At 53.6% G+C, this 24,595-nt stretch overlaps 2 protein-coding genes across 3 annotated transcripts in view; one reads left to right on the top strand and one right to left on the bottom strand.

Annotated features, from left to right (window-relative positions):
• LOC108509211 (erythroblast NAD(P)(+)--arginine ADP-ribosyltransferase-like) overlaps nucleotides 1–1,321 on the bottom strand; it is a 3,291-nt gene extending 1,970 nt beyond the window's left edge. The window contains exon 1 of one of the 2 annotated variants that reach the window (XM_017838543.1): nucleotides 378–1,321. The gene's annotated coding sequence lies outside the window, so the exon portion shown is untranslated. Of the gene's footprint in view, nucleotide 1; nucleotides 92–377 lie in introns of those variants that run through there. The other variant, XM_017838541.1, reaches the window with a different exon arrangement.
• An 809-nt stretch (nucleotides 1,322–2,130) lies between these two features.
• Nucleotides 2,131–24,595, top strand: part of SCRIB (scribbled planar cell polarity protein) — a 96,661-nt gene continuing 74,196 nt past the window's right edge. The window contains exons 1-5 of the mRNA XM_017838544.1: nucleotides 2,131–2,292; nucleotides 18,290–18,407; nucleotides 18,642–18,720; nucleotides 20,076–20,165; nucleotides 20,845–20,901. Of these exons, the coding sequence (XP_017694033.1) occupies nucleotides 2,131–2,292; nucleotides 18,290–18,407; nucleotides 18,642–18,720; nucleotides 20,076–20,165; nucleotides 20,845–20,901 (506 nt within the window). The remainder of the gene's footprint in view (nucleotides 2,293–18,289; nucleotides 18,408–18,641; nucleotides 18,721–20,075; nucleotides 20,166–20,844; nucleotides 20,902–24,595) is intronic.

Raw genomic sequence — 24,595 nt, 5'->3', positions numbered from 1 at the left:
GCCTGTACAAAGGCCTGTTCCTCACCAGTACCTCACCACCGCCTCACCAGCACCTCACCATCGCCTCACCAGCGCCTCACCAACACCTCACCAGCACCTCACCAGCGCCTCACCAGCGCCTCACCAGCACCTCACCATCGCCTCACCAGCGCCTCACCAGCACCTCACCAGCACCTCACCATTGCCTCACCATTGCCTCACCAGCACCTCACCAGCACCTCACCAGTACCTCACCAGCACCTCACCAGCACCTCACCAGCACCTCACCAGCGCCTCACCAGCACCTCACCATCGCCTCACCAGCGCCTCACCAGCACCTCACCAGCACCTCACCAGCACCTCACCAGCGCCTCACCAGCACCTCACCAGCGCCTCACCAGTGCCTCAGCAGTGTCTTGCCAGCGCCTCACCAGTCCCTCACCAGTGCCTCACCAGTCCCTCACCAGTCCCTCACCAGCGCCTTGTGCTCTGGTGTTACTCAGTTATCAGTCACTTTCTGTTCATTGCACGAATATTTCTGATTCCACAGAATGAGGGATGCAGAGCACACAGAGCCCATGTCCTACCCTGGGTTGGTGTCCCAGGTGTCCCAGGCTGTTCCTGGGCCACTGGGCTCTGCTCAGTGTCACACAAGTGTGGGTGTGAAGGTGCCACTGTCAGACAGTGAGGAAGGAGTATCTGTTCTCTGAAAGATAAATGAGAGAGAAATGAGATAAACAACCACAGTAGGATCTGGTGTGAGGGTGAAGATCTGTATGCAGGGCAAAAGTAGCTGGGACAGACAATTATGTCTGGAGAGGAATTGGATATAAGGGTTGGCTGACAGTGCTGGGCTGGAGCAGGGATAAACTTCAAAAAGCAGGAGAAACTGGGTAAGAAAGAGAAAGAGTGACAAAGCAACCAGGAAACTGTGAAAGCAGTAGGGGCTGGAACAGGGAGGTCCCGAGACAGGTCAGGGGTAGCCAATCACTTTGCACTTTGGCTTTTGTCACAAAGCAGTGCCTGGGCGTTGTGTCCCAGAAGGGACACATGTGGGCTTTGATTGTCTGTTGTGCCCTGTGCAGAAAAAAGGGATGGAGGTACCTGCTCTTTGTCCCTCCTATTACAGCACTTGTTTCTCCAGCTCTGCCACGTCCCTTTGACTTCTATTCTATGTGTGGGCATGGGCTAAGCTCTGTTCATAAGGACCTGTTTCCTACTCCTGGTTGCCTTCGTGCACCATCTCTGGTCCCACCAGGCTTTTTTACAAGAGAAATATTGCTGCACCACAGAACTTCACACTGTGGCAGGGGACTGTTGCAAAGTGTTTTCCTAAATCTGGAAAACAGATTTTCCAGTTACGTGTGTCTGTGTGTGTGTGTGTCCATGTGTGTGGGTCTCTGTGTGTGTCTCTGTGTCTCTCTGTGTCTCCATGTGTATGTGTCTGTGCGTGTCTGTGCGTGTCTGTTCATGTCTGTGTGTGTGCATGTGTCTCTGTCTGTGTGTGTCTCTGTCTCTGTGTCCATGTCTCTGTCTGTGTGTGCGTCTGTCTGTCTCTGTGTGTGTGTCTCCGTGTCTCTGTCTGTGTGTCTCTGTGTGTGCGTCTCCATGTCTGTCTGTGAGTTACTGAGGAAATCCCAAGCCCTCGCTGTGCGAGCACATTTGGGCTCATTCTTCCCTCGGGATATTTTTCCACAGGGATGTTTGGGGGGTGGGTGCTGACAGCCCCACGGGGGCCCGCGGCTCCGCTCGATGCCCGGGATGTCGTTGGCGGCCCTCGGGGCGGGCCCGGGAGGGGCGGGGCGGGAGGGGAGTGGACTCCATTTCCCAGGGACTCCATTTCCCAGGGACTCCATTTCCCAGGGACTCCGTTTCCCAGGGACTCCGTTTCCCAGGGACACCCGCGGGGGGCGGTGCGGCCCCGGGCGCAGGCCGGGAGCGGCTCCGGGAGCGGCACCGGGAGCGGCTCCGGGAGCGGCTCCAGGCCCGGGCGGCGGCGCGGGAGGAGCGGAGCGGGGGCGCAGCCGCCGCGGGAGCGCGGCCGCCGCTCGGCGCAGCCCGGCCCGGCCCCCGCACATCCGGGCGCTCCCGCAGGCCCGTCCCGGGCGGTCCCGGGCGGCTCGGCCCGGCGGCCCGGCCCGGCCCGGCGCGATGCTGCGCTGCATGCCGCCGCTCTGGCGCTGCAACCGGCACGTGGAGGCGCTGGACCGGCGGCACTGCTCGCTGCAGGCCGTGCCCGAGGAGATCTATCGCTACAGCCGCTCGCTCGAGGAGCTGCTGCTGGACGCCAACCAGCTCCGCGAGCTGCCCAAGGTGAGCCCGCGGACCGGCACCGCCATCCCGCGGCCCTCGGAGCGCGGCTCGGCCCGCCGGGACCGCCCCGGCCCGCCGCGGCCGCTCGGGCGCTGCCCCGGCCTGCGCGGCCCCGCTCCCGGGGCGGCCTCCACCGAGCCCGGCGTCTTCCCCTTGCTCTGGGGGCCGGGCCGGGGGTCGCGGGTGGGATCGTGCGCCCCGCGAGCACCGGCGGCCGTGGGTGCGGTGCGGCCACCCCGGGCCGGGAACCCCCCGGCTGTGACCGGGGGAGAGAATGAGGGAGAGAGCCTCCGACTGTGATGGGGAGCCCCTGGCTGAGGAGAAACCCTCGAGCTGTGATGGGGAGCCCCTGGCTTCGACAGGGTCCTTGGCTGTCCGGTGAGTGGGACAAAGGGGTCTCCTTACCCCAGGGGGAATCGTCGTCCCTGTGTGTCACAGTCACTGCCAACCAAAGCACAGCGTGAATTTTAGGTCTGGTTTAATCCATGAATTTCAAAAAGTGTCAAGTAAGATCATTAAAAGTGCTAGAACTGCTTTATAGTTATGATCATTGGGCCACTGAGGTGCTCCAAGGGCTGAAGCCTCTCTACTCTGGAGACAGGCTGGGAGAGCTGGGGGTGTGCAGCTTGGAGAAGGCTCTGGGGAGACCTTAGAACCACTTCTACTGCTTAAAGGGGCTCCAGGAGGGTTGGAGAGGGTTTGGACAAGGTCCTGGAGTGACAGGACAAGGGAGAATGGCTTCCCACTGCAATATTGGGAAGGAATCATTCCCTGTGAGGGTGGGGAGGCCCTTGCACAGGTTTCCCAGAGAAGCTGTGGCTGCCCCATCCCTGGAAGCCTTCCAGGCCAGGTTGGACAGGGCTCGGAGCAACCTGGTCTAGTGGAAGGTGTCCCTGGCCATGGATGAGTTTTAAAGGTCCCTTCCCATCTGAAACCATTCCATGATCTGGGACTCCAGCCTGTACTTGCAGCTTCTGCTGCTGTTCTGTTCAGCTGCAGAGCTCTGTCCACACAGGGCACACCGGGATAAGCCCTCCATGTGCTGCCCTGCACCTCCGTGGTCTCTGCAGAAGCAGAGGACCAGAGATCTGCTTGTCTGCTGGCCCAGTCCGGTGTCTCTGACTCCCAAGGCTTTGCTTTCACAGGGCAGGGGCTGGGCATGGGCTGAGCTCTCGTGTTTGGCTGCCAGTGTGCCATCCAGCAGGAGCCCAAGCCATGACATCCCTGTTCTGTTGGGTAATTTGAAGCATGGGATGCTGTGGGCGGGAATTCGAACTTGCTTCTCAGGAAGCAAAAGGCCTTAAAACAGTACTGGGCTTTGGGATATTCCAAAGCAGGTTTTGCCATGTATCTCCTGTGGAAACTGTACCATTTTTAAAAAGTTAGTTAAGTACTACTGGTGCCAGAGAGACAAGTGGTTTGACTGCTGTGTGTTTGGAGAGATGCTCCTCAGGGAATATGGGCTGAGTTGCCAGTTTATTGAAAAATTGAGAAATAGGTCATTAGCTTTTGAGTTTTTCATTGCATTACTGACATGTTATGGAATATGCCATCAAATCTGGGAAAAAAATCCCTTAGAAAACAAGAACTTGATTTTAATTCAGGCCAAAATAATTTGGTTCAGTTTTGTTAAAATATACAGTGTGCACATCCCCACCCAAACAGATTCTCTCGTATGAAATGGCAGGTTCTTGCTCTGATATTTTTGGGTTCTCTCTGTCTTTCCCCTGAATCCCTGTGAGCTGAGCTGCCTGTGGGATTCGGTTGTGATGTTGTTCAGGTATGGAGACACCGGTGTGATGTTCTCAGCTCCTTTGGGAGGTAGCTCGGTATCTTGTTATATTTTAGACAGGGAGATTTCCCTGGAAAATGTGTGTTCTGGGCAGGTTGGGACGTGGGAATAGGTGTAAGTCCCATCTGCAGAGGAGGGTGATTGCGACACGCCTGCAGACAACCTGCCAGTCCCTGCGCTCTTGGCTCTGTGTGTCCCGCTGAACAGTCACAGCCCAGCCTAGTGCTGCACCGAGCCCCTTGGGACTGGGACAAGCTGGGGTTTGTGAGCTTGGAAGAACATCTTTTGGATTATAAATGCAAATTTTATACTGACATTTTATTTAGCCTGTGATCAGGTGCATACAATGCTGCCTGTGATCGAGGTGCCGTGTGTGTGCCCTGAGCACTTTCCTGAGTCACCCCAAGTGTTTGTTTCACTCAGCTGTGACTGTTCAACTTGAGCATTGGAGCTCTTGCTGTGACCTGTCCTGGGCTTACAGGCTCCTCTCTGTTGTTTGACTTCCTCTTTTAGACTCTCTGGCAGAGAGTTATTAGAAGAACAAAGAGAACAGACTGGTCAGATCCTGGTCCTCAAGTCTCAGGAGATTTAGTAAATCAGGAGAGGGACAGAGAATGAGGAGCAGCAAACGGTGTGACCAGACCCGATATGCAGCAGCTTTTGTACAAGGAAAATGAACATTTTCAGGACATCTTAGTCTGTCTGGAAAAGGTAGTAAAAGGTAGAGACATTCCTCATCTGATGGCAGAGGTCTGGAGTGCCACCAATGGCCCAGAGAGAATGGCCAGGGAGCAGCTGACCACTGCTGCTTCTTGCAGCAGGCCTGGAGGGCATCGAGTGAAATCAAAAAGGGCTCAGTTCAGAGCAAATTAAATTGCATTTTGCATGAAAAATTATTTAACCGAGCTGTGGAACCACTTGCCATATGACATAGTGGTCATCTAAGTTAACGTGAGCTCAGGAGAGAAGTAGAGCAGTTCATGTAGAAGATGACCAAAAATGAGGATCTGCAGAGATACCGTAGTGCCTGTACTGCGTGTCCCGGGAGAGGCTTGGAGGGAGTTTGGCTTTGGACTCTCTGTGCTCATACTCTTCCCTCTCGAGCGCCGTCTGAAGCTGCCGTGGACTTTCTCCGGTTGTGCTGGGTGTCAGCCCAACCCCAGTGAAACCTAAACGCCCTCACAAGCCAGGTGAGTGTTAGGTGCCTGCAGCTGGGGACAGGAGGGGAGACAAGCAGAGCAGCCCTGAGTGCTGCTGCTCCTGAGAAGAGCTGGGGGAATGCTGCCCGGAAGCGCTGAGCCCTGGAGACACGTTGGCAGAGGGAGCAGAATCCCACCCCATGGTCTTTCCCTTTTCCACCCCCCCAGGTTCCCTCTGGCTGTGCCATGGCTGGTCCAGAGGCAGGTGAGGAGGAGGAGGAGGTCTGCAGTTGGTGGAATGAGGAAGCAGGTTTGATCCAGCTGAGGTTGGACCCCGTGTGTGTCCTGGTGGTTTGTGCTCATGGCACTTCACTGAGAGTGCCGAGGTGCGTTTGGTCCCAGGCGTGCGGATTGCTGCGGGAAGGGCGTTGTTCGAGGATATTGCTGTGGGTAGGGACAGATACCCGAGGCAGGAGTAGGAATCTGTGTGGTGCAAGGTGGATATGGGATGAAAATGAGAGAGGGAAGGTGGGAACACTGGGTTTGGGCACACATACACCCTGAGGGAGGATGATGGGAGAGGTCTTTGGTTGGGTCGGGTGGACATTTTCCAGGTGAGGAGCCTTCATGGAAACAAGCCTTTTGTGGGAAAGAGAGCCTGGGAGGAAGGGTTTGTGCTTACCATGAGGCAAGGTGGGGAAAGGGCAGTATGGTTGCTTCACAGGATGGGGCTGCACGTGTCTGTTCCGTGGGAGAAGGTTTAAAGGACACTGAGATGAGTCTGTGGGAGAAGCAAGTGGAGATCTGTCAGAAAAACAGGAACAAAAGAGGATGTACAGCCTTGGACAGCAAGTTTATGTTTGAGGGCTCAAGAAGGGCCTTTGGGAAAGGCCTCCCTGTGGAGGTAATTTTTGAGGCAAAAGGATGGAGGGATGGCTTTTGGAAAGGTCAGACAACTCCCTTGAAAATGCCTGACTCTATCCAGCTCCCCTTCTGAGGGGTTTCTTACCCAGTGCCTGCTGCCAGCCCGCATCTCTCCAACAGGCTTTTATGTGTCCTTATCCCACCTGTTCCAGAAACACGGGATCTCTTGCTCTTTCTGTGGCACCATTCTCCTCTGCAGGATTTCCCTAGTCCCCTTTGTGCTGCTGCTTTGCTCTGGATCCAGTGGGATGCTTGCCCTTCCCGTGGCACTGCCGAGTGACACCACTGCACTTTCCTCACCTCTCCCTTCCCAGCCGGAGAAGTGAACCTGTGTTTCTCTCCGTCCTTCAGTGCTGGATACTGTTCTGCCTGCTCTCGCTTCTTTTTCACTTGTCCCATGTGGAATCTTGCCTATTTTGAGCCCAGATTTTATCTTAGAGTGGTTTTCCTTGGGATATTTGAAGTGATACATTAAATCTGCGTGGGAGCATCTGCTGCCCTTCGCAGGGATTTGCTGCCAGGGTGGTACCACATGACTTAATGGAAAACAATAAATTCCCTTTGGTAAGTTGCCTGTGTTCTTCACAAGAGTGTCTGAATTCCGGAGGTGGAAATGCCTTGCCCTGTGCTGACTTCTACCCTACTTGTCTTGCACAGAGCCATGTCTGCAGCAGTGGGGTGGAGAGCAGGTCCCTCACTGGGGGTGTAGGTTTTTGGGAATACAGCAGGCTAAATCATTGCATCGGTACTGCCTCTCTCTGGGCCTTCCTTGGCCCTGGTTTGGTAGGAAGTCAGTGGTGGAAGCACCTGCTCGGTCTTCCCTGGGTTGTTTTAAACCTCTTGGTACATCTCTGTCAGGTGGTTAGCACCTGCCCTGTCTGTGGGCACATCGCTGCCAGCTTGGACCGGGTTTGCTCTTTTGGGGTTCCTCCTGTTCCTCGGCGACAGTTCCCTGTGCCGGTTCCCCGTCCCTGGCTGGCGTTTCCGATGCAGCCTGTGAAGCCTGAGCGCGGCATCGCAGAGGCCTTGCCTGCACCTCTCGCATCTCTCTGGTTCCCTTTGGCTGCTGCCGAGTGTCTGCCAGGAATGATTTAGTTCATTGATGGTTGGAGATAGAGGCAGGGCTGGATTAACCTCTTCAGGTCTTCTTTGACCTGCTCTGTGTGTTCCCCTGAGTATTCCTGGATTTTATAACCCTGTTTCGCTGCCTCCCTGGCAGGAGCTGGGCTGAGGCAGCAGTGGGAGCATGGTGGGTGGAAGGGATGCTGTGTGCTGAGCTGGGAATGTGGCATCATGGGGTCTTTGTGGGCTCTGACTCCTTGTTCCATTCATGGTTCAGGGCATTTACTGCTGTGTGTCTTAGCTGTCTCCCTGAGAGTTGCTCTGGCACCTTCTTCCTTGTCCTCTTCCTGCTCAGAGGAGATGTTTGTGTCTGTGTCCTTCCACGCAGCGGCACTTAACTCTTCTTCAAGACTTCTTCAGTCCCCGAGATGTGCTTCTCTGCACCCCGAGGGTACAGTCTGCCATCAGGTCCCCTGCTCTGGGGCGAGACTAGTTGCTGGGCTTGGTCTCACTGTCTTGTCTCAAGTTCCCAGTTTCGGGATTAGAGCTGGTTTACTGCATTTTTTTGGTTGTTTGTTTTATGGTGCCTCTCAGTGCTGGAGATACATTGTTGGGTAAACTAAGGTGTGATTTCTGCATCAGGAAAACACAGTCTGATTGAAAACAATTGGAACAGGTTATTACATAATACAACTCTTGGCATTTTCCCCCTTGCTAATAGCTGTAGCGTTACAGACCAGTCAATTACTTTTTGTAATTGCAAGTGGACCCTACTTTCCTGAGAAGATGGTTTAGAAGAAGATGGTTTCCCTTGGCTGTATGGGAGAAGGGGATTCCTGAGGTGCTGGTATGCCAGGGAGGGGCCTAGGGGGGAAGAGGTAAATGGTAGAGCAGGTCAGAAAGGGGGAGAGGTCCTTGGATAGTACTTGGGGTACGTTAGGTTTGGCTGCTTCACCTGTAGCCAGGATGCTTTCCGTGAAATGACCTCTGCAGGTCTCTCCAGATTAATGCTTTTGCAGTAGAATCACAGAATCACTGAGGTTGGAAAAGACCTCCAAGACCATCAAGTCCAACCTTTGACCGAACACCACCTTGTCAACTAAAACACAGCACTAAGTGCCACAATTATTTTGTACATCCCAGTATTTCAATGGAAAATGCCTCTGGATGCCCCATGCCTGTTGCAGGGAGTTCTGGTGGCATTTGTCCTTCAGACTCCTCCCGTCCCACTGCGCTGGACCGAGGTGGAGGCTGTGTGTACTTGGGCTGTGGTCAGGGCCCCTCTCTGCTCGCAGCCGTACACCACCGCTGCTGCCTCGTGTTGGAGATCGGTCTGAGAGCATCGATAGCTCTCCAGTAACCCCCAGTCCCTCTCAGCTGCAGGGTGTTAATTGTGGTGCCCTGATCTAATTCTGTCTCAGGATTGCCTTTCTGTGGCCCTAGATTGGTTTGTCGTTCCATCTTGACCAGAGGTTCTTCCCTGCCATCCTGGCCCTGTGCTGTGTGCCAGGGGCAGCTGCTGCCCTGGCCCATCCGGAGGGAACGGCATTCCTCAGTCCTGCTTCAGCGCCTGGGAAGCAGCAGCTGCTGAGCCTTTGGCTCGGAGACAGCTTGCTTTGTCTTCGCTGGAATGTATTCCCCATGCTTAAGTACTTTTATGTATTTGCAATGCATTCCTCAGGGCCTGATACGGGGTTAAATAGTCGGAAATCCGCGGGTCTGCGCGGGGAGGGCTGGGAGCAGGGCAGGGAGCAGGGCAGGGAGCAGCCTGCCTGGCACTCTCCTCCCGGCTCGGACGTGCACAGGGGCATGTGGGGCCACTCATGTTCGATGCCCTCAGCGCCCTGCCCTGCCCTGCCCTGCTGGGCCTCTCGTGCCTCTCCTCCTGGCTGTGGGCAGGCGAGGAGTATCCTCCCCTCCCGTGCCCTTTGCTGTGGGTCTTGGCTGCAGACCCGAGCGTGGTTGTGCTGGTGCTTGATGTGGCAGCGGTGTCTCTTTGGAACTCAGCGGAGTTGTCACCTTTCAGGTGTTGGTAATGTGCCCAGAAGAGGCTGAAGCCAGTTCAGGATCTGGCAGATGCTGAGGAGTGGAGAAGGAAACACTGCTGGAGTTGGAGCCAGCTGGGAAAATCTGGTGTTGGGGGGGCAGGTGGTCTGCATCCACTGCCTGTGGTCTTGTCCCACACCTGCTGAGGTAGTCAGACCGAGTCCATGGGTAACTAGCACGACGCTCTACCTAGACAGTGGTTGTGGTGCCATTGCTGTGGCACCAGGGCTGCCCCTGGGGCTGGGGAGCAGCCATTCCACTGCAGCTTCAAACTGACGTTCCCTCCTCTCAGCAGTGTGATCACTTCTTTGGCCTCTGCTCCCAGTGATCCAGCCTCGTGCTACCTGGAGGCAGTGGGCTCTGCTGGAAGTGGACCTAGTCCTGCTCTGCTGAGGGAGCTGTGCAGCCTCCAGGGCTGGCATCCTGCCCGTGCTGCCCAGCCATGGGATACAGGTCTTTCTGGTTCTGTGGCCTCACCTGTGCCATGCTGGCTTTGAGCACGGTGGCTTGGAAGTGTCGAGTTTAACCTTGGAGCTGATCAACTCCCAAGTGTTTTGCTTTGCAGTTGTTCCTTCCAGCTTCCAGGCTGGCTTTCCCCACTGGCACAGGTGTCATAGGTCTTCTCTCAGCACAGGTGTGAAAGGGGGGGACCTGAGGTCGGGTCACACTTCCCCTGCCTGTAGTCTCTAGGCAGGCAAGGTGGGTGTGTGTGCTCCCACATCCCAGTGCCTGGCTGTGGAACACGCCGCAGTTTCTGCTTCCTCCAGGGGCAGGTCTTAGGATGTCAAGCCCGTGTTTAACTAGGAAAATGGAAGTGAAACACAAGGCTCAAATACATGATCTGGTTTCGCTGTCAGCATTCAAGGTGTGCTGCATTGCCCTTGCTGATGGATGGACAGATGGATTGACACCTCCTGCCCGTGGCGCAGGGTCCCATGCATTTGTCCAGGCTGGAGACAAACACAAAGCTCAGCTGGGAGTCCAGCCCATGGTGGCTTGGGAACCAGGCCCTCTTGCTCATGAATCACTAGGAGAATTGTAATTGTTTTCCTGCTTCACAGTCTGATTCTGCCTTTAATTAAACCTGTGCTGTCCCACTGGAGGCAGGGACTGTGCTGGCAGGGCTGGACAGTTGGACTTGAAATTCTCTGAAGAGAAATGAGAGGTGAGGAGGACCTGTCCTTAGCACAGGCACTTCCAGGGTTGGAAGGGTTGGCAAAGTCTCTGCCTTGTATCCTTTTAGCCTGTGTTGGAGGAACTGTCACACAGCAGGTACTGCTGGGGTGCTCAATCCGTGCAGCAAAATCATCTGCTTCCAGTACCACTGGCTGAGGGCTGGTGTTTTGGGGCAAGCCTGGGTTGTCACAGGTTTCCGAGGAAGAGGAGGTGCCTGAGCTCTCCTGTTAGGGCAGCAGAGCTGGGAACGCTGTGATGGTTTTGTCTGCAGAAGCAGGAAGGGTCTGTGCCACTCCAGATTGAAGATTTTGTTTGCAGTGTAGAGCCGGTTCCTGTTCTCCAGCTGTATCAATTGTCACCACTGTTTCAGAGCCGTTGGCCTGTGTATGAGATCGTTGTGGCTCTGTGGTTAAGCTGGTGCCTGACTCCTCTTCCCATGTCCTGCTCCCCTCCAGCAGTGCTGTGGTGTCTCACCTCAAGGGATGCCCTGTCATTCTGAGGTGATGCACTGAAACCTGCCTAAAGCCAGCTGGGCTGAGGGGAGGAATGTCCCCATGGCCTGGTGGCACTGGGCAGTGGCCCCCCTGCTGTCTGAAGGAGGGGTGCTGGGGCCAAGGCAGCACCCACGAGCTGTCTGAAGGAGGGGTGCTGGGGCCAAGGCAGCACCCACGAGCTGAATGAAGGAGGGGTGCTGGGGCCAAGGCAGCACCCACGAGCTGTCCGTGCTGAGGACAGCACGGCTCCTTCTCTGAGGAAGCTGGTAGAGGAGCTTGGGCATCCATCTGCCTTCCTCCCTCCCTCTTGACACGTGGAGATGACTCTCCTCCAGGTACAGGTGGGAACATGGGGGCCAGCCATCGGAGAAGAGACAAGGTGATGTTGGGGAACAAAGACTCCCCCGTCCTAGTCCCGTTCCCCTGGAATTAGGCGCCAGGTGAAGGGGGGAGCTGGAGGTCAGCCTCAGGTAGGCCAGAAGCCCCTTTTTTTATAGCCTCAGGAAAACATAGAGTTGTGACGCTGACCTGGGAGGGGTGATCAGTCTGCATGCAGACATGGTCCGTGTTTTCCAGGTCCCAGGCTCGACAGCCAAATCCTTTCTCTCCTTCCTCGGGAGTGAAGATGCATCTTCCTGCCGGCAGGACGGGAGCTGTAGGACACGTGGGCTCGCGTTGCCATCGTGGGCGCAGTGGATGGGCACAGGGCTCTGGCCTCGTGGCCGTGGTTGCTGCAGGCCGGGTGCCGGCGTCGCAGGCACCAGCATTCCGCACGGGAAGCTCGGTGGGTCTGGTGGATCCGTCCTCTTGACCTGCCGTGCACCTTCAGACTGCCCGGATTGGTCTGGGGCTGCAGCCCATTCCCTCCTCCTGTCTGAGCAGCAAGGCTGGCTCCACCAGCCCACCGTGCCACTGTGGGGGTGGCTGTGGTGACCCAGCGCTGTCAGCCCCAAGCTGGGCTGGCTCTGTCCCTAATCCTGGCTGGGAAATAGTTGGCTTTCCAGCCCTGCCCGGGATTTTGTTGTTTCTGGGAAACGGCATAGCTGACTGGTGGCTCAGAGTGTTTGTCCTGATCCTTTTATCCATTGTCCTTTCTCCTTTTTTCATTTTCCACCTCTTGATCTGACTGAATAAGTGAATGGGGGGAGGACCAAGGCTCTACCAAGCATCAAACTGCAGCAGGAGGGAGCTGTGGGGGTGGTGTCTGAGTTCCCAGAATCACTGTGTGGACACTGTGGTTCTCTCAGCTTACTTAAGAGCTCCAGTAACCCTTCATTCATGTCCTGAGGCTCTGCTGCAGCCTCAGCACTAATGCTGGGAGCTTCATAGACACAAACACGGACAGTTAAAGAAGCAGGATTGAGTTTGGAGAACACATCATGTCAGCAAGCTGGAGAAACACAATTTGGAAGCTTTGTCATGACAGAGAGGGGGATGGAACCTCCTCCAGATGGTTCCTTACAGACAGAGGCTGGGCTAAGAGGGCCCCTTGAGAGACTGCTGTCTGTGTACGTGTCACATGTGACTCTGGTGGTGAGACGTGTGGGACTTTGCTGTGCGTGTCCATCATGTGACGTTGCTGTGTGTGTCTGTACCGCCCTGGGTAACCTGCTGTAGCTGACCCTGCTTTGAGCAGAGGTTGGACTGGAGAGTCTTGAGAGATCCCTTCCAACCTCAGCCCTTCTGTGGTTCTGCTGGACCCAGCTCCATGGTGCAGATTGCCTTTTGGAGCAAGCTGCTGTCTGAGCAGCCTTAACCCTCACCTGTGTCCTGCTACCTGCCCCTTTGCAGTTTTGGAGCCCTCAGCTCTCCGAAACTTCCCCTGCTTTCTGGATGTGCCTGGTAGCTCCGTGCTGGTGTCTGCAACCTGTGGGATGCCTGCCTGGTGCTGCTCTGGGCTGGGTGAGGACTGGGGTGGCTGGTGCTGTTCTCTCTGGCAGGGCAGGAGGTGGCTGGTGCAGCCAGGTTTGGAGCAGGGCAGTCGGTTCCCCACGCAGTGAATGAGAAAGGGGTGCGAGGGACCTGCTGTCCCTGCTCAGGAGTGGAGCATCTCCCTCTCCTAACGCTGGCCAATGCCACCTCCAGTGCCACCTGTGCTGCTGGGGACTCGTCATGACACAGTGGGGACAAGAGGCCAGAAGCTCATTTCTGAGTTGGGTGGGTGTCTCCTCCCTCCTGGCATCCCTCTGCTTTCCCATGGGCCAGAGCTGGAGCTGTGCCCTGACCTGACTGAAGTACAGGCACAACACTGCCTGATTCCTGAGCTCCCTGGGGTCAAGGACCTTTGTGCTTGTGCCTCTCGCTGGGTGAGAAGCTCTGCAGTGGGTGTCAGGCATCCTTGTGTTATCGGGGAAATCATGTCTGGGATAAGCACCTGGCCATCAACGTGTGAGGCTCCAGACTGCCCCAATGCCAAGGTGCTCCAGCTCCTCAGCAGGAGCCAAAGGTGAATCTGCCAACGGAGCTTGTGTTTGCTGCTACCAGTGTGTCTTGTTTCCATAAACTGGCTGAGCCTGTTGCTGTTTCTCTGGGTAACCTCAAGTCCAACCGCAGTGTGCTGTGTGGGAATGTTCCTCAGGCAGGACTGACCTCACTGCTGAGGGTGAGTGAGGTACAACCAGGGTGGCTCTGCTCAGCTGCTGCAGGATCTCACTCTGAAGGGGATGTTTTGGGCACAGTTTTGGCTGTCATAGCATGATCCTGCTCTGGCCAAACTGACTCCGAAGGCAGTGCTCTGAATCAAGAGGTTCATTAATAATTGTACAGGATTTTTATCCTTTCTCACTCCTGCACAGATCAGCCAGTTGGAGCGAGTCCAGAGGAGGCCATGGAGATGATTAGAGGGCTGGAGCACGTCTCCAGTGAGGAAAGGCTGAGAGAATTGGGATGGTTTAGCCTGGAGAAGAGAAGACTCTGGGGAGACCTTACTGCAGTTTTTCGTTACCTACAGGGGCTCCAGGAGAGCTGGGGAGGGACTTGGGACAAAGGCCTGGAGTGACTGGATGGGGGGAATGGCTTCACACAGACAGAGAGCAGGATTAGATGGGGTATTGGGAAGAAATTTTTCACTGTGAGGGTGGTGAGGCCCTGGCACAGGTTGCTTAGAGAAGCTGTGGCTGCCCCATCCATGGAGGTGTCCAAGGCCAGGTTGGACGGGGCTTGAAGCAACCTGGGCTAGTGGAAGATGTCCCTGCCCATGGCAGGGGGTGGGACTGGGTGGTTTTGAAGGTCCCTTCCTTCCGAAATCCTTCTGTGGTTTGGCATCCCAGAAGTGCCATCACGTAACTTCCAGTCAAAACAGGGTCCAGCACTGAAAACCCCTTAATGGATGTCTGAGTTCTCAAGTTAAGGGAAAAAAGCAGCACAGTAAGGACAAAGATGGGTTTGTAGGGGGGAGCTGTGTGACTCGTGGGCATGCAGTGGTGACTGGGGGATGTCACTGGGCAGGGTTTGGCACATCAGGGGCTCCCCACGTTCTGCTGGTTCCTTCCCTTGGGGTGATACTGGCCACACTCAGTATCTGTCTGGCAGCAGCAAGGGATATTTAAGGGGTTTTATTTGGTTCTGCAGGGGCCTGTGAAGCACCAGAGTTGCATGGCTCCCTCTGCATACAAGGATCCTTTTACCTCTTTGAGGATAATTATTTGGTGGACTTCAGAGGCCCAGAGGAGTTTTGGATCCTCCATGGTTGGAGGTTTGACCAGAAAAAGGCTTGAGCAACCTGCTCTGGCCTCATCCTGGCCCTGCCTTGGGCAGGAGGTTGGACTGGAGATCTCCCAAGGTTCCTTCCAACCCAAATTATTTCGTGGATCTGTGATAAAGGTCTGTGATATATAAAGGATTGGAAGGATATTACATCACTGTACCTTTTGACTGAGAAACGCATGGATCTGTATTGCCTTTTTTTTTTTTTAAAGATTGAAGTAACTGAATTTCATCCTTGAATGACTTCTGTGTTTGCCTGCGTTCAACACTCAAAGGGCTGCTGAGGGAGGATGTTGAAAACCTGCTGCAGAGCCTGGATTTTCTGCCTTTTTTTTTTTTTTGCTATGTTGTAATTTTGTGGAGCATTTCTTATCTTTTGGCTTACGGTGCTTTACAGACTCTTTATACCTGTCACTAATTAATGACTAATTACTGTATTTCCAGTTGGTTACACTGTGGTTGCTCTGCTCTGGGTATTGTAAGGGTTTATGCCCCTAAATCTTACTTGCAGGACAGTTTTGTAGCTGTTTTCCATCTTATCCCCCCTGTGAACACCCCCATGCTCCAGGAGTGAATATCCTTGTAATACATCCTTGATTTAAAAGACTTTTCCCACCAGTTACCCAACTACTGTTATATTGGTATGCTCTAACCTTCAGCTCTTTTGAATTAGTGATAACTTCCATCCCACTCTACGCTGCAGGGTTCCAGTGTGCTGCAATCCTTCTGTGCTGCTCCAGGATTCCTGTGTGTTGGAATCCTGATCCACGTGGGCTTTGGGCTTCTGGGCTGCCAGGAAACAGGGAAAGATTGGGCTTGCCTTATTTTCTTCGAACTTCTATTTTTGATCTTCTCTCAGTCCAGTTTGGACTCTGAAGGGTCTGAGTCAGGCAGATTTGATGATGTTTCATTTTATATATCAGAAAACATTGAAGTTATGGGAGTTTCACCTTACTGGAGACATTCAGTGTGGTGCTAAATCCAGAACTTGTGCTTTGCCACCTCTGGGAAATGGGCTGAACTTTGATTAACAAAAGGGATAATTGCCAGTCTCCAGAGACACAGATTCAAGGCTTTACTCTCAGTTCTAGTGACAATTTTTAAATTAATTTGTTCTAATTTTCCAGTGTCACAAGTGAATCTCCTGCGCAGCCCTTGCTTTGGGAATTGGGCCATTGGGCTGACAAGCTGAAGTCCCCAGTTCACAGAATACTGAGCTGGAAATGACATGGAAATTCGTGTCAGAGACAGCATTTGCAGCTCTTGGTCACATCCTCTTGCCATCTTTGGCAAATATAAAATCTGAATTCGAGCATGAGAACACTGTAATTCTCACATTTATTTTTTGTGCCCACCACTGGTGGCAACCGGCTTGTTTTATTTTTTGTCACATGTAAATATTTTATTCAAGTCCAGTGTAACTGACTCTGGCAAGTGGGATGTGGCCTCAGTTCCTGCATGGAGGGCTGTGCCCAGCTCTGGTGACAGTCTGGCAGCACTGGGGGGTTTGGGAGAGTTTTGGGTTTTTTTTCTAATTATTATTAAAAAAAAAAGAAAGAGCTAGGTGAGAGAAAATGCTGTGTGTAAACGCTTCCCAGATATATTGCTGTGCCACGTACGGCACGGGTTTATTCCAGTTTATTCTAAATGTTATTTGAAAGTGTGCACATCTGTTCTGAGGCTGCCTGAGCCCATAGGCAGAGGCACTGCAGCCCGGGCTGTGCATGTTCTGTCCCAGTGGTTATTTTCCAACGTGCAGACTCTGGCAGGTCAGCGTGATGTCTTGCCTGGAATTTCCTTGCATTCTAAAATTAGGAGAAGGCTCTAGGAAACAATAGCAAATCAAGTCTCTAAACTCCTGCTCCCCCTGAACCTTTGTTGTCATTTAGACTTTCACCCACTTCCTTCTCACCAAGCTGGTTTGCATTAGATAAACTAAGTTAAACTAAGTTAAACAGAGCCCACGATGGTCAGTGGTGAGAGGGCTTATTTTTCATTTATTTACTCATTATACAATTGTTGTGCTACTTTGGGACACCAGGAGTGTGAGTTTCCTGTCGGTGCTGTTCGTCCCAGAGCGCTTTGTGTGTCAGGAGTGCTGTGGAAGCGGGACAGCTGCAGGGCACTGGTTTGGTGCCCTCAGACACACTCGTGCCCAGCAGCGTGTCCCGACGGGGATCTGGAAACTGCAGAGGTTTCGATCTGCAGCAGAAACTTCTCCAGGTACACCACCAGGCCCCGTGGTTGTCCCTGCTGAAGGGGTGAGCAGCTCCATCGTGCTCTGCACCTTGGGGGGTTATGTTTGCTCCACCTCTTCATCCTCACCCCTCCCTTGTCTGCTCTGTGCTCTTGTTCTCTGCAATGTTGTGGGGGTCCCACCACCCCACACCTCATCGTACCTCCCGGCTGTTCCTGGGGAGGTCTGTCCCAGCAGCTTTTGTGCAGGTGGATACCTGGAAATGTATCACACTTGAGGAGGGAGATTCAGAGCTCGTTCTGGTTTGATCCCTCTCAGCCTGTGCTGCATGAGCAGCCCTGACTCTATCTGTGTTTCTTGACCTGTGAGTGATCTTAGGGTTCCCTGTGCTGCTGTGACCCCCTCCCTGCCTCTGCCGAGGACAGACACAGGGTGATGTGGATTAGAAGTGGCTTCTGTGTATCACTGCACAGACCCGAGTTTGTTCCAGGTCACTTCTTAAACGATCTCATTTTCTGCAAGTGGCCCCAGGTTGTTTGTTTATTATTCCCAGCACTCCAAAACAATCCAGGAAATGCAGCAAACACCCAGCCCTGGTTCCCATCCTGTCCAGGATCCGACCTCCGGCAGTGGTTAGAAGCAGCTGCAGGATTTGCTCAGTTGATAATTACAGTCCATTGTGTTTAGAAAACTCACCGGGCCTGGTGGTGTCTTGGAGGAGTGTGATTGATGGATCGTGGAATTTGCCGTCTGCAGCAGATGGAGTTATGGGAGCCAGGGTGGGGGTGAAGAGGTTAGGTGTTGTGAGGCCCCTTCCAGTCACCATTCCTATGGCTGTTGTGTTTGTAGAAAGGAATTTTCTTTCCTTCTCTAGTTTTGTGTTACTTGGGCTGGACAGCTCACCTTGGCCTTTTCCATCCGGCACAAGGGGCACAAACACCCTCCCTGATTGTGAGGGGGCCTGCCACTGATGTCCTGATAAAACATCCTGAGCAGCAGATGTGTGTGATAGCAGGGGCAGCGCTTTGGACTGGAAATCCCCCTGTGTTTCTCCCTGGCTGGCTTGCCTGGACCAGACTCAAACTCGAGTGTCTGTCGCGAGCTGCTTTAGAGTGACTTCCCCGTGGTGCTGGCTTTGAGAGCCTGAGGCAAACTCTTATTGTGGGAAACAAGGAATGTCCAGTTTGTATCCTACACGGGAGGGAGGAGAAGAGTGGGATAACAAATACTAAATGAATGATTGAGCTAAACTCATTTATGCCTCTATTCTTTCACCATCATCCCTTGTAGCCTTTCCTGGGGGCTCTCATTCATGCAGTGACTGCCCTGGGAGGGCCTGGCCAGGACAGGGGTTATGGGAGCAGCCAAGTGTCTCGGGGATGGCCCTCAGGCTTGTCCTGAGGTGGGGAGATGGGTTTCCCCCAGAACTGCTGCTGACCCAGTTGTGTCCTCTCTGTCACAGCCTTTCTTCAGGCTCCTGAACCTGCGCAAGCTGGGCCTGAGCGACAATGAGATCCAGAGGCTTCCCCCCGAGGTGGCCAACTTCATGCAGCTGGTGGAGCTGGACATCTCCCGCAACGGTAAGGCTGGAGCTGGGCGGGAGTGGTGCCCAAGCCCTGCAGTGCTCCCGGTGCCCTCTGGTTGGGAGAGGCAGTGCCCTTTCCACACCCTGTGGAGCAGTCCCTCGGGGATCCTCAGCTGTGACAATGAGGTTGTCTTACTGTGGCTCAGGCTGCCATCTGTACCTGCTGTCCCATTTTCCACATGCTAGGCTTTTCTCAAGCCTCTTTTGTTCTTTCACCTATTTTTTCCAGACATTCCAGAAATTCCTGAAAGCATCAAATTCTGCAAATCCCTGGAAATCGCAGACTTCAGTGGGAATCCTCTCTCCAGGTAAGAAGGCATATGTGACCAATTAGTCCAGCTGAGAAGAAGAGTTGAAGTTGCTTATTCTCCCTGGCTTTCTCTGGTCTTCATCTTGTTATTGTCTTCCTGTGAAGCCAAGGCCTGGGATCGCCCTGCCTGTGCCAAACCTGCAGGTGTCTGCTCTCCTGGCAGGCGAAACACTCGGCTCAGGGAGGAGCTGCTGTGTGCTCTTTCCTCTGCAGGGCCTGTGCCTTGGATTGATGAGCCCTTAGTTGTACTGGTGTCAGTGATGAGGACTTTGCTCCTGGAATGAGTTTGTTGCTCCCTCCCCATCCCTTCACTGTGGTCACAAACCAGAATGGACATGGGCTGACGCTGCAGAGGAGGAAAGGCCTGTGTGGTGCTCTGCCCTCTCGGAGCCCCCCTTGTGCCCCCTCTGCACTGCGGAGAAGGAAAGGCCTGCATGCTGTCCTTTGCTTCCTCTCAGCCCCCTTTTGCCACTTCTCAGTCCCTTTTCCCTTCCTCTCTTATTCAGAACTGATGACAACTGTCTTTTGAACCCCATGTTAGGTTGTTTCCCTGATATCTCAGTGCCCCGAGCTGTGCCCGAGTGGGAATCTCTGCCTTGTCTCTCAGTCCTCTGTCTCTACAGTTCTTAATCCATAATGTTTGGGAATTCAGTGTGGCTCCCCTGCCTTGATGAGCCGTGTTTTTGGGCACTGGTGTTTTGCTGCACTGTCTGCTGGGGTCCCTGCAGGGGCCACTCAGGCCCCAGGTGCTCCCTGCACTTTGTGCTCAAGGCAGGTGCTGCCCAGGTCTCCCTTTAGGCAGATTTAACTTTGCTTCCCTCCTGTGGTCCTGGGACAATCCAGCACTTCTTCACTTGGTGTTATTTGTCAGAGCCTTTTCCTGGCCCAGGTTGAGATGAGTGTGGGGAGATGGGGGCTCCAGGGGCTGCCTGCAAACAGCAAAGAAATTTCTTCCTTCAGGATTTTTCCCTGTTCTGTCACACCTTGGAGCTGTTGTGATGGTGCTTGGTCCCAGGGAATGCTGCGGTGAAATATCCTTTGCTGGGCACTTGTAGTGCTTGGGAGCCCTCTCTGCTTCCAAGTCCAAATGATCCCATGGCATGATTTAGTGTGGGATTCATGCTCGAGTACTGCAGAGCTGAGTTTGCACACCTGGACAGGTAGTGTCTTGTGCAAGGGGCTTTTGTGGTCTTGTCCTGCATCAGTAGCCAGACTCAGCGTTGGTTCCTGCCTGTTTCCTTTCCATGTCTTGATACTACTTGGGAGAAGACTGGCTTAGGGGGAATTTAGGTGTTTTGGGGCATTCAGTGCTTTGTACACAGGATTAATGGAATTTTGTTCGTGCTCTCACAGGCTTCCTGAGGGCTTCACCCAGCTCCGGAGCCTGGGCCACTTGGCCTTGAATGATGTGTCCCTGCAGAGCCTCCCCACTGACATTGGGAAGTGAGTATGGCCCTGTCCTGGCAGCGGGGAGAGGGCTGGGGTGGGGACAACACACTTGTGGGGTGGGGACTGGCAGGACCTGGAGGGATGAGCCAGAGGCAGCTTTGCACCAGTGCTGGCAGTGCTGTGTGGGCACCCCTGAGCCTTGGTTTGTTAAAAACCTTTCTACAAAGGTTCCTGTCCTGGCCCCAGCAGCTTCTCCTCCTGTGGTCCATGGCGCAGTAAGGAGTGATTCAGGCTTCTCAAATCCTGCCTTTCCCTATGTTCCTAGTGCCCATTTGCCCCTTTCCAAGCAAATGATGACTTCGGAATTATTTATGCTGCTGGAAAATGGTTCCGTGGGACTTTGCCCATGGGGTACAGTGCCCTTCCCATGGGATTTTGCTTTCTACACTTGAGGGATTTTATCTTTTTGGGCAGGCAGTCCTGTTGTGATGGCGTGTTCCTTGTCCTGAGTGTGGGCTCAGTGTTGTTCGCCATGACTGCACCAAGTGCTCGCCTCCATCAAAGCCATTTCCACCCCCGTTGTTTTTGTTCCCCCATCTCCATCCACGTGTGCGCACTCATGCCTTGTGCAGGACACAAGGGGTCATCCCAGGGGAAGGGAGATGAGCAGCTCCTTGTATCCCTGAAGCCCTGTTCAGTGAACCTGGCTTTCTCGCTCCCTTTTCTCTTGCAGTTTGGCAAACCTGGTGACTTTGGAGCTACGTGAGAACCTGCTAAAGACTCTCCCCACGTGAGTGTGTGTCTGGGGGCTGTAGGAGGCTCCTGCCTCATCATTCTTGCTGCTTCCTTAGGGACTGATTCCTCAGGGACTAGTGCAGGCTCTGGCACTTGGCTCGGGAGGGCACAGGCTGGGCATCCGGCTGCGTCTGGCTGAATTTCAGTAAATTGGGGTGAGGAGGGAGAGGATGGTGCAGGGCTAAAGAACAGGGAAGGATGGTCAGAGCCTCTATGCAATCTCTGTGTCAGGATTGATTTGTAATAGACAGGGTTCCCCAAAAAAGCTTCTGGAAGTAGTGAGAACCATTTTTCCTGGAGAGGTGGAGCAGACAATGGATTATCTTGGAAAAAGAGAGAAAACTATAAGGATATGGGCATAGGAGGAGCTCTATGCACAGTGAGGTTTATGGTTTGAAGAGCAGCAGGATACAGCTGAAGGTGCATTTTGCTTCTGACATCTGTTCTGTTGGGTATCCCTCCTGGTTGTTCTGGATGGGATAACTGCCTTCCCTGCAGCAGACAAAACATAAGCCAGCAAGAGAGAAGAGGTAAGTGTTGTTAAATGTTTCGGAGTTAGGGACAGGGATGAGTTCCTGGTAGGGGACCTGGTTAGTGCAGGCGATGCTCTCAGGTGGATGGACGTGGAGAACTAACCAGTCTGTACAATAATCTCTGCTTTGAGCCATGACAGTCGTTTGTTCAGTTTTCTACCCTCCATCAGCTCTGTCAGCTTGTTTCCTGCCTGCTTATCCATCCCACTGATGATTCCCCAGCTTTTCCTGTTGGTAGGGATTCTACCTGACCCTTTTTTGAACAGCAACGTGTTTTGGGCCACACAAACTCCTCCGTGAAGGTGTGACACATGCAGTTGTTATCACCTGTCCTCAGGGCTCTCTTGCTCTTCCTGGTGGGAATTCAGTTCAGCTGCTGCTATTTTTCCCCTTTGCTCCTCTGGTTTATTTGAGGGAGAGGGCAAGGGAGGCAGCTGGTGATCCTATGTTGAGGCATTTGGGGCTTTAGTCTGGCTGGTGTGATGGCCATGCCTCCCTCGGAGATGCTGCTTTGGCTCAGGCTCATGCTCTTCCCAAGGTTATTTCCCTTGGGACCTGCAAACACAGGCTTTATGTGGCACCAGTTGTATCTGCTTGTAGAATTCCTGCGGCAGCTTCAACTCAGAGGACAAGACCCTTCTAAAAGGAGCTAAAAGGACCTGCCCTGGTCAGCTCCCAGGCCTCAGGTCTGGTGGTTACACCAGATAGAAGCACAGATCAGAATCACACGATCACCTTGCTCTGGTGCCAGAGTCACTGGATCTTTTCTGCACAGAACTTGTCAGCAGTGATGCTGTCACAGAAAGGTGATAGGAAGGGACCAGCTGAGATGGTCCCGTGTGGAATATCACCACAGGGAGAAAACAAGAGCCAGAGCTCCTTATCATAGAATCCCAGGGTGGTTTAGATTGGGAGGGACTTTAAAGCTCATCATGTTCCAAGCGCTGCCATAGGCAGGGACACCTTCCACTAGATCAGGTTGCTCCAAGTCCCATCTGGCCTGGCCTTGAACACTTACTCCAGGCTGAGAGTGAGCAAGGAGGAGGAGTTTGGGTCCTGGTGTTGAGCCCCGCTGCTCTCTGGGCCTGTGCCTGGGTGTTCATACAGGCAGGTACCACTGCTGGGTTCCACCGTGTCGGTGAAGAGGTGCGGTAGCTATGCCCAAAGCTGGGCTTTCAAACTGCACTGAAGATGGTCCCAATGGCTTTTCACCATCTCAGAACCAGCAAGTGTTTGAAGTCTGAGAATCCAGTCTGTGACCAAAGCCCTTGGGTCTCCATGGAGAACTCTCGTGCCCAGTGCTCCCATGTTGCCCTGTGGTAGATCAGGGTGCCATGCACCAAGATACTTGTAGTGTGCTATGAGGTGTTGGAGTTTTTCACTGGAAGATTAGTCCGGGCTTGCTGCTCATTCTGCAGTGCAATTCCAGCTTCTTTTCGTCTTTCTTCAATTCCCCAAATTTTATTTTGGGATGACTTCCAAAAGTAGGAAATGGATCTTACAGGCCAAGGCAATTCTGAGCAGATGTGTCAGTCAGATATGAGATCACAGTGGGCAGCCAAAGCCATGTCAGTGGTACTGTCAGGTTCCCTGCCCAGGCCCTAGGCTCTGGTACTTACTCTGGCTGCCCATCATGTCCAAGAACGACTCTAAATGAATCCAGGTGACCTTGCCAAAGAGAAGAATGACTTACCCAAGTGGCTGGTGCTTTGTTTTCAAGGTTCCTGAGCCCAGTGGGTAGATGGGCTTCAACACTGAGAATTTGGGATGACATAATCCATCAGTGTGGTTTTGGGATTTGTTGTTTTTGTTCAGCACCTTGAAATATCCAGCTTGCAGTGACCTTTACTTGCCAAAATTCCATTTCATTGGTCAGTCTTCTGCTATCGACTGAGTTCTGAAACAATTCAGCTTGTACAGCTGATAATCACCCCTCGTGTCTCCCACACAGATGGGACGCAGCCAATGACTTGGGAAGGGCAGCTCTCGGTGGTGTGTTCTCATGGAGTAGTGGAGGGTGATCTATACCGAGGCCTTTTGCCAGTCCTTATACATCAGCATGGATTCCACAGCTCACTTGTCCCTGTTTTGGGAATTCAAGCTGTGATGGTGCACAGGGACAGTCAAGGCTGCATCACCTTTAGAGCAGTCAGAATCGATGTGCAGTCATGGTGAGGGAGTGCTGTGCAACAGGATCCTTTGGATGATTCTGTTGATAAACCTTTGCTGGAGTTAATGTCATATCTCAAAGTCCACACTGCATGCAGTAGGAACTTGCTTTTCCAGCATAGCCCAAACGTTTTTACAGCCTGGCCCAGGCAAGGCAGCTCCCTTTTATTGCAGCCCCAACAGCCTTGGTTTGGGTGGTGTTGACAGGTGGAGCTGTTTCCAGAGAAATATGAGGATTTCTGTTTTGGGACAGTTCCTTAGGAAGAGAATAAAACTGTTCCTTGCTGGGGGAGTGGGCAGGGCTGGGCTGGCAGCTCTGCCCTAGAACACAGTGAAGGGCAGCAGCACCCCTTTGGGGAGGTGGGGTTGGAGCTGATGGGTCAAACTCAGGAGTGAGGACACGTGAGCACCTGGGCCATATCAGGTAAACCCACTCCTGGGTTTGTGGGACTGCAGGTCTTGTCCTTCCCCAGGTGTGATGTGTGGGGTGCTCGGGATGTGTCCATGGGCCACTAGTGGGGACAAGGCTGTAGGTCCTGTTCAGTGTCTTCATAGTGAGCTTCTGTCTGTACATCGTGACCTCACCTGAGACGTCATGCCACTGTTGTCTTCCCTTCCTCTTCAGCAGCATGGACATCCCGTTTGGGGAAGCTGAGGTTGTTGAGTTTGTCATTCCTCCCTGTCCCTGCAGCTGTGTTCCCCTTGCCCCCCAAACATGTCATCTGCCGAGTCCCTCCTGTTACCTGTCAGTCCATGCCCAGGTCCCTGTCCTTGCTGCAGAAACAAGTAGTGACGTGAAGATGTGGCTGGTCATCTGTTATGGTTTTGCTCAAAGCGTATTTTGTGGTGGGAGGGGGAGAAGGCAAACTGTTATCAGTGGAACTGGCTGTACTGGGACTGCTGGTGCCTCTAAACTCAACTCCTTGGGGCCGAGGGTCTGGCTCAGGGAAGGTACCAGCTCCCTAAACTGCTCGGCTCAGAGGGACT

The sequence above is a fragment of the Lepidothrix coronata genome, unplaced genomic scaffold, assembly GCF_001604755.1.
Source record: "Lepidothrix coronata isolate B3197 unplaced genomic scaffold, Lepidothrix_coronata-1.0 Scaffold345, whole genome shotgun sequence".
Classification (NCBI taxonomy): domain Eukaryota; kingdom Metazoa; phylum Chordata; class Aves; order Passeriformes; family Pipridae; genus Lepidothrix; species Lepidothrix coronata.
Note: the sequence above shows the minus strand (reverse complement) of the source record. Positions and strands in the feature narration are given on the sequence as shown.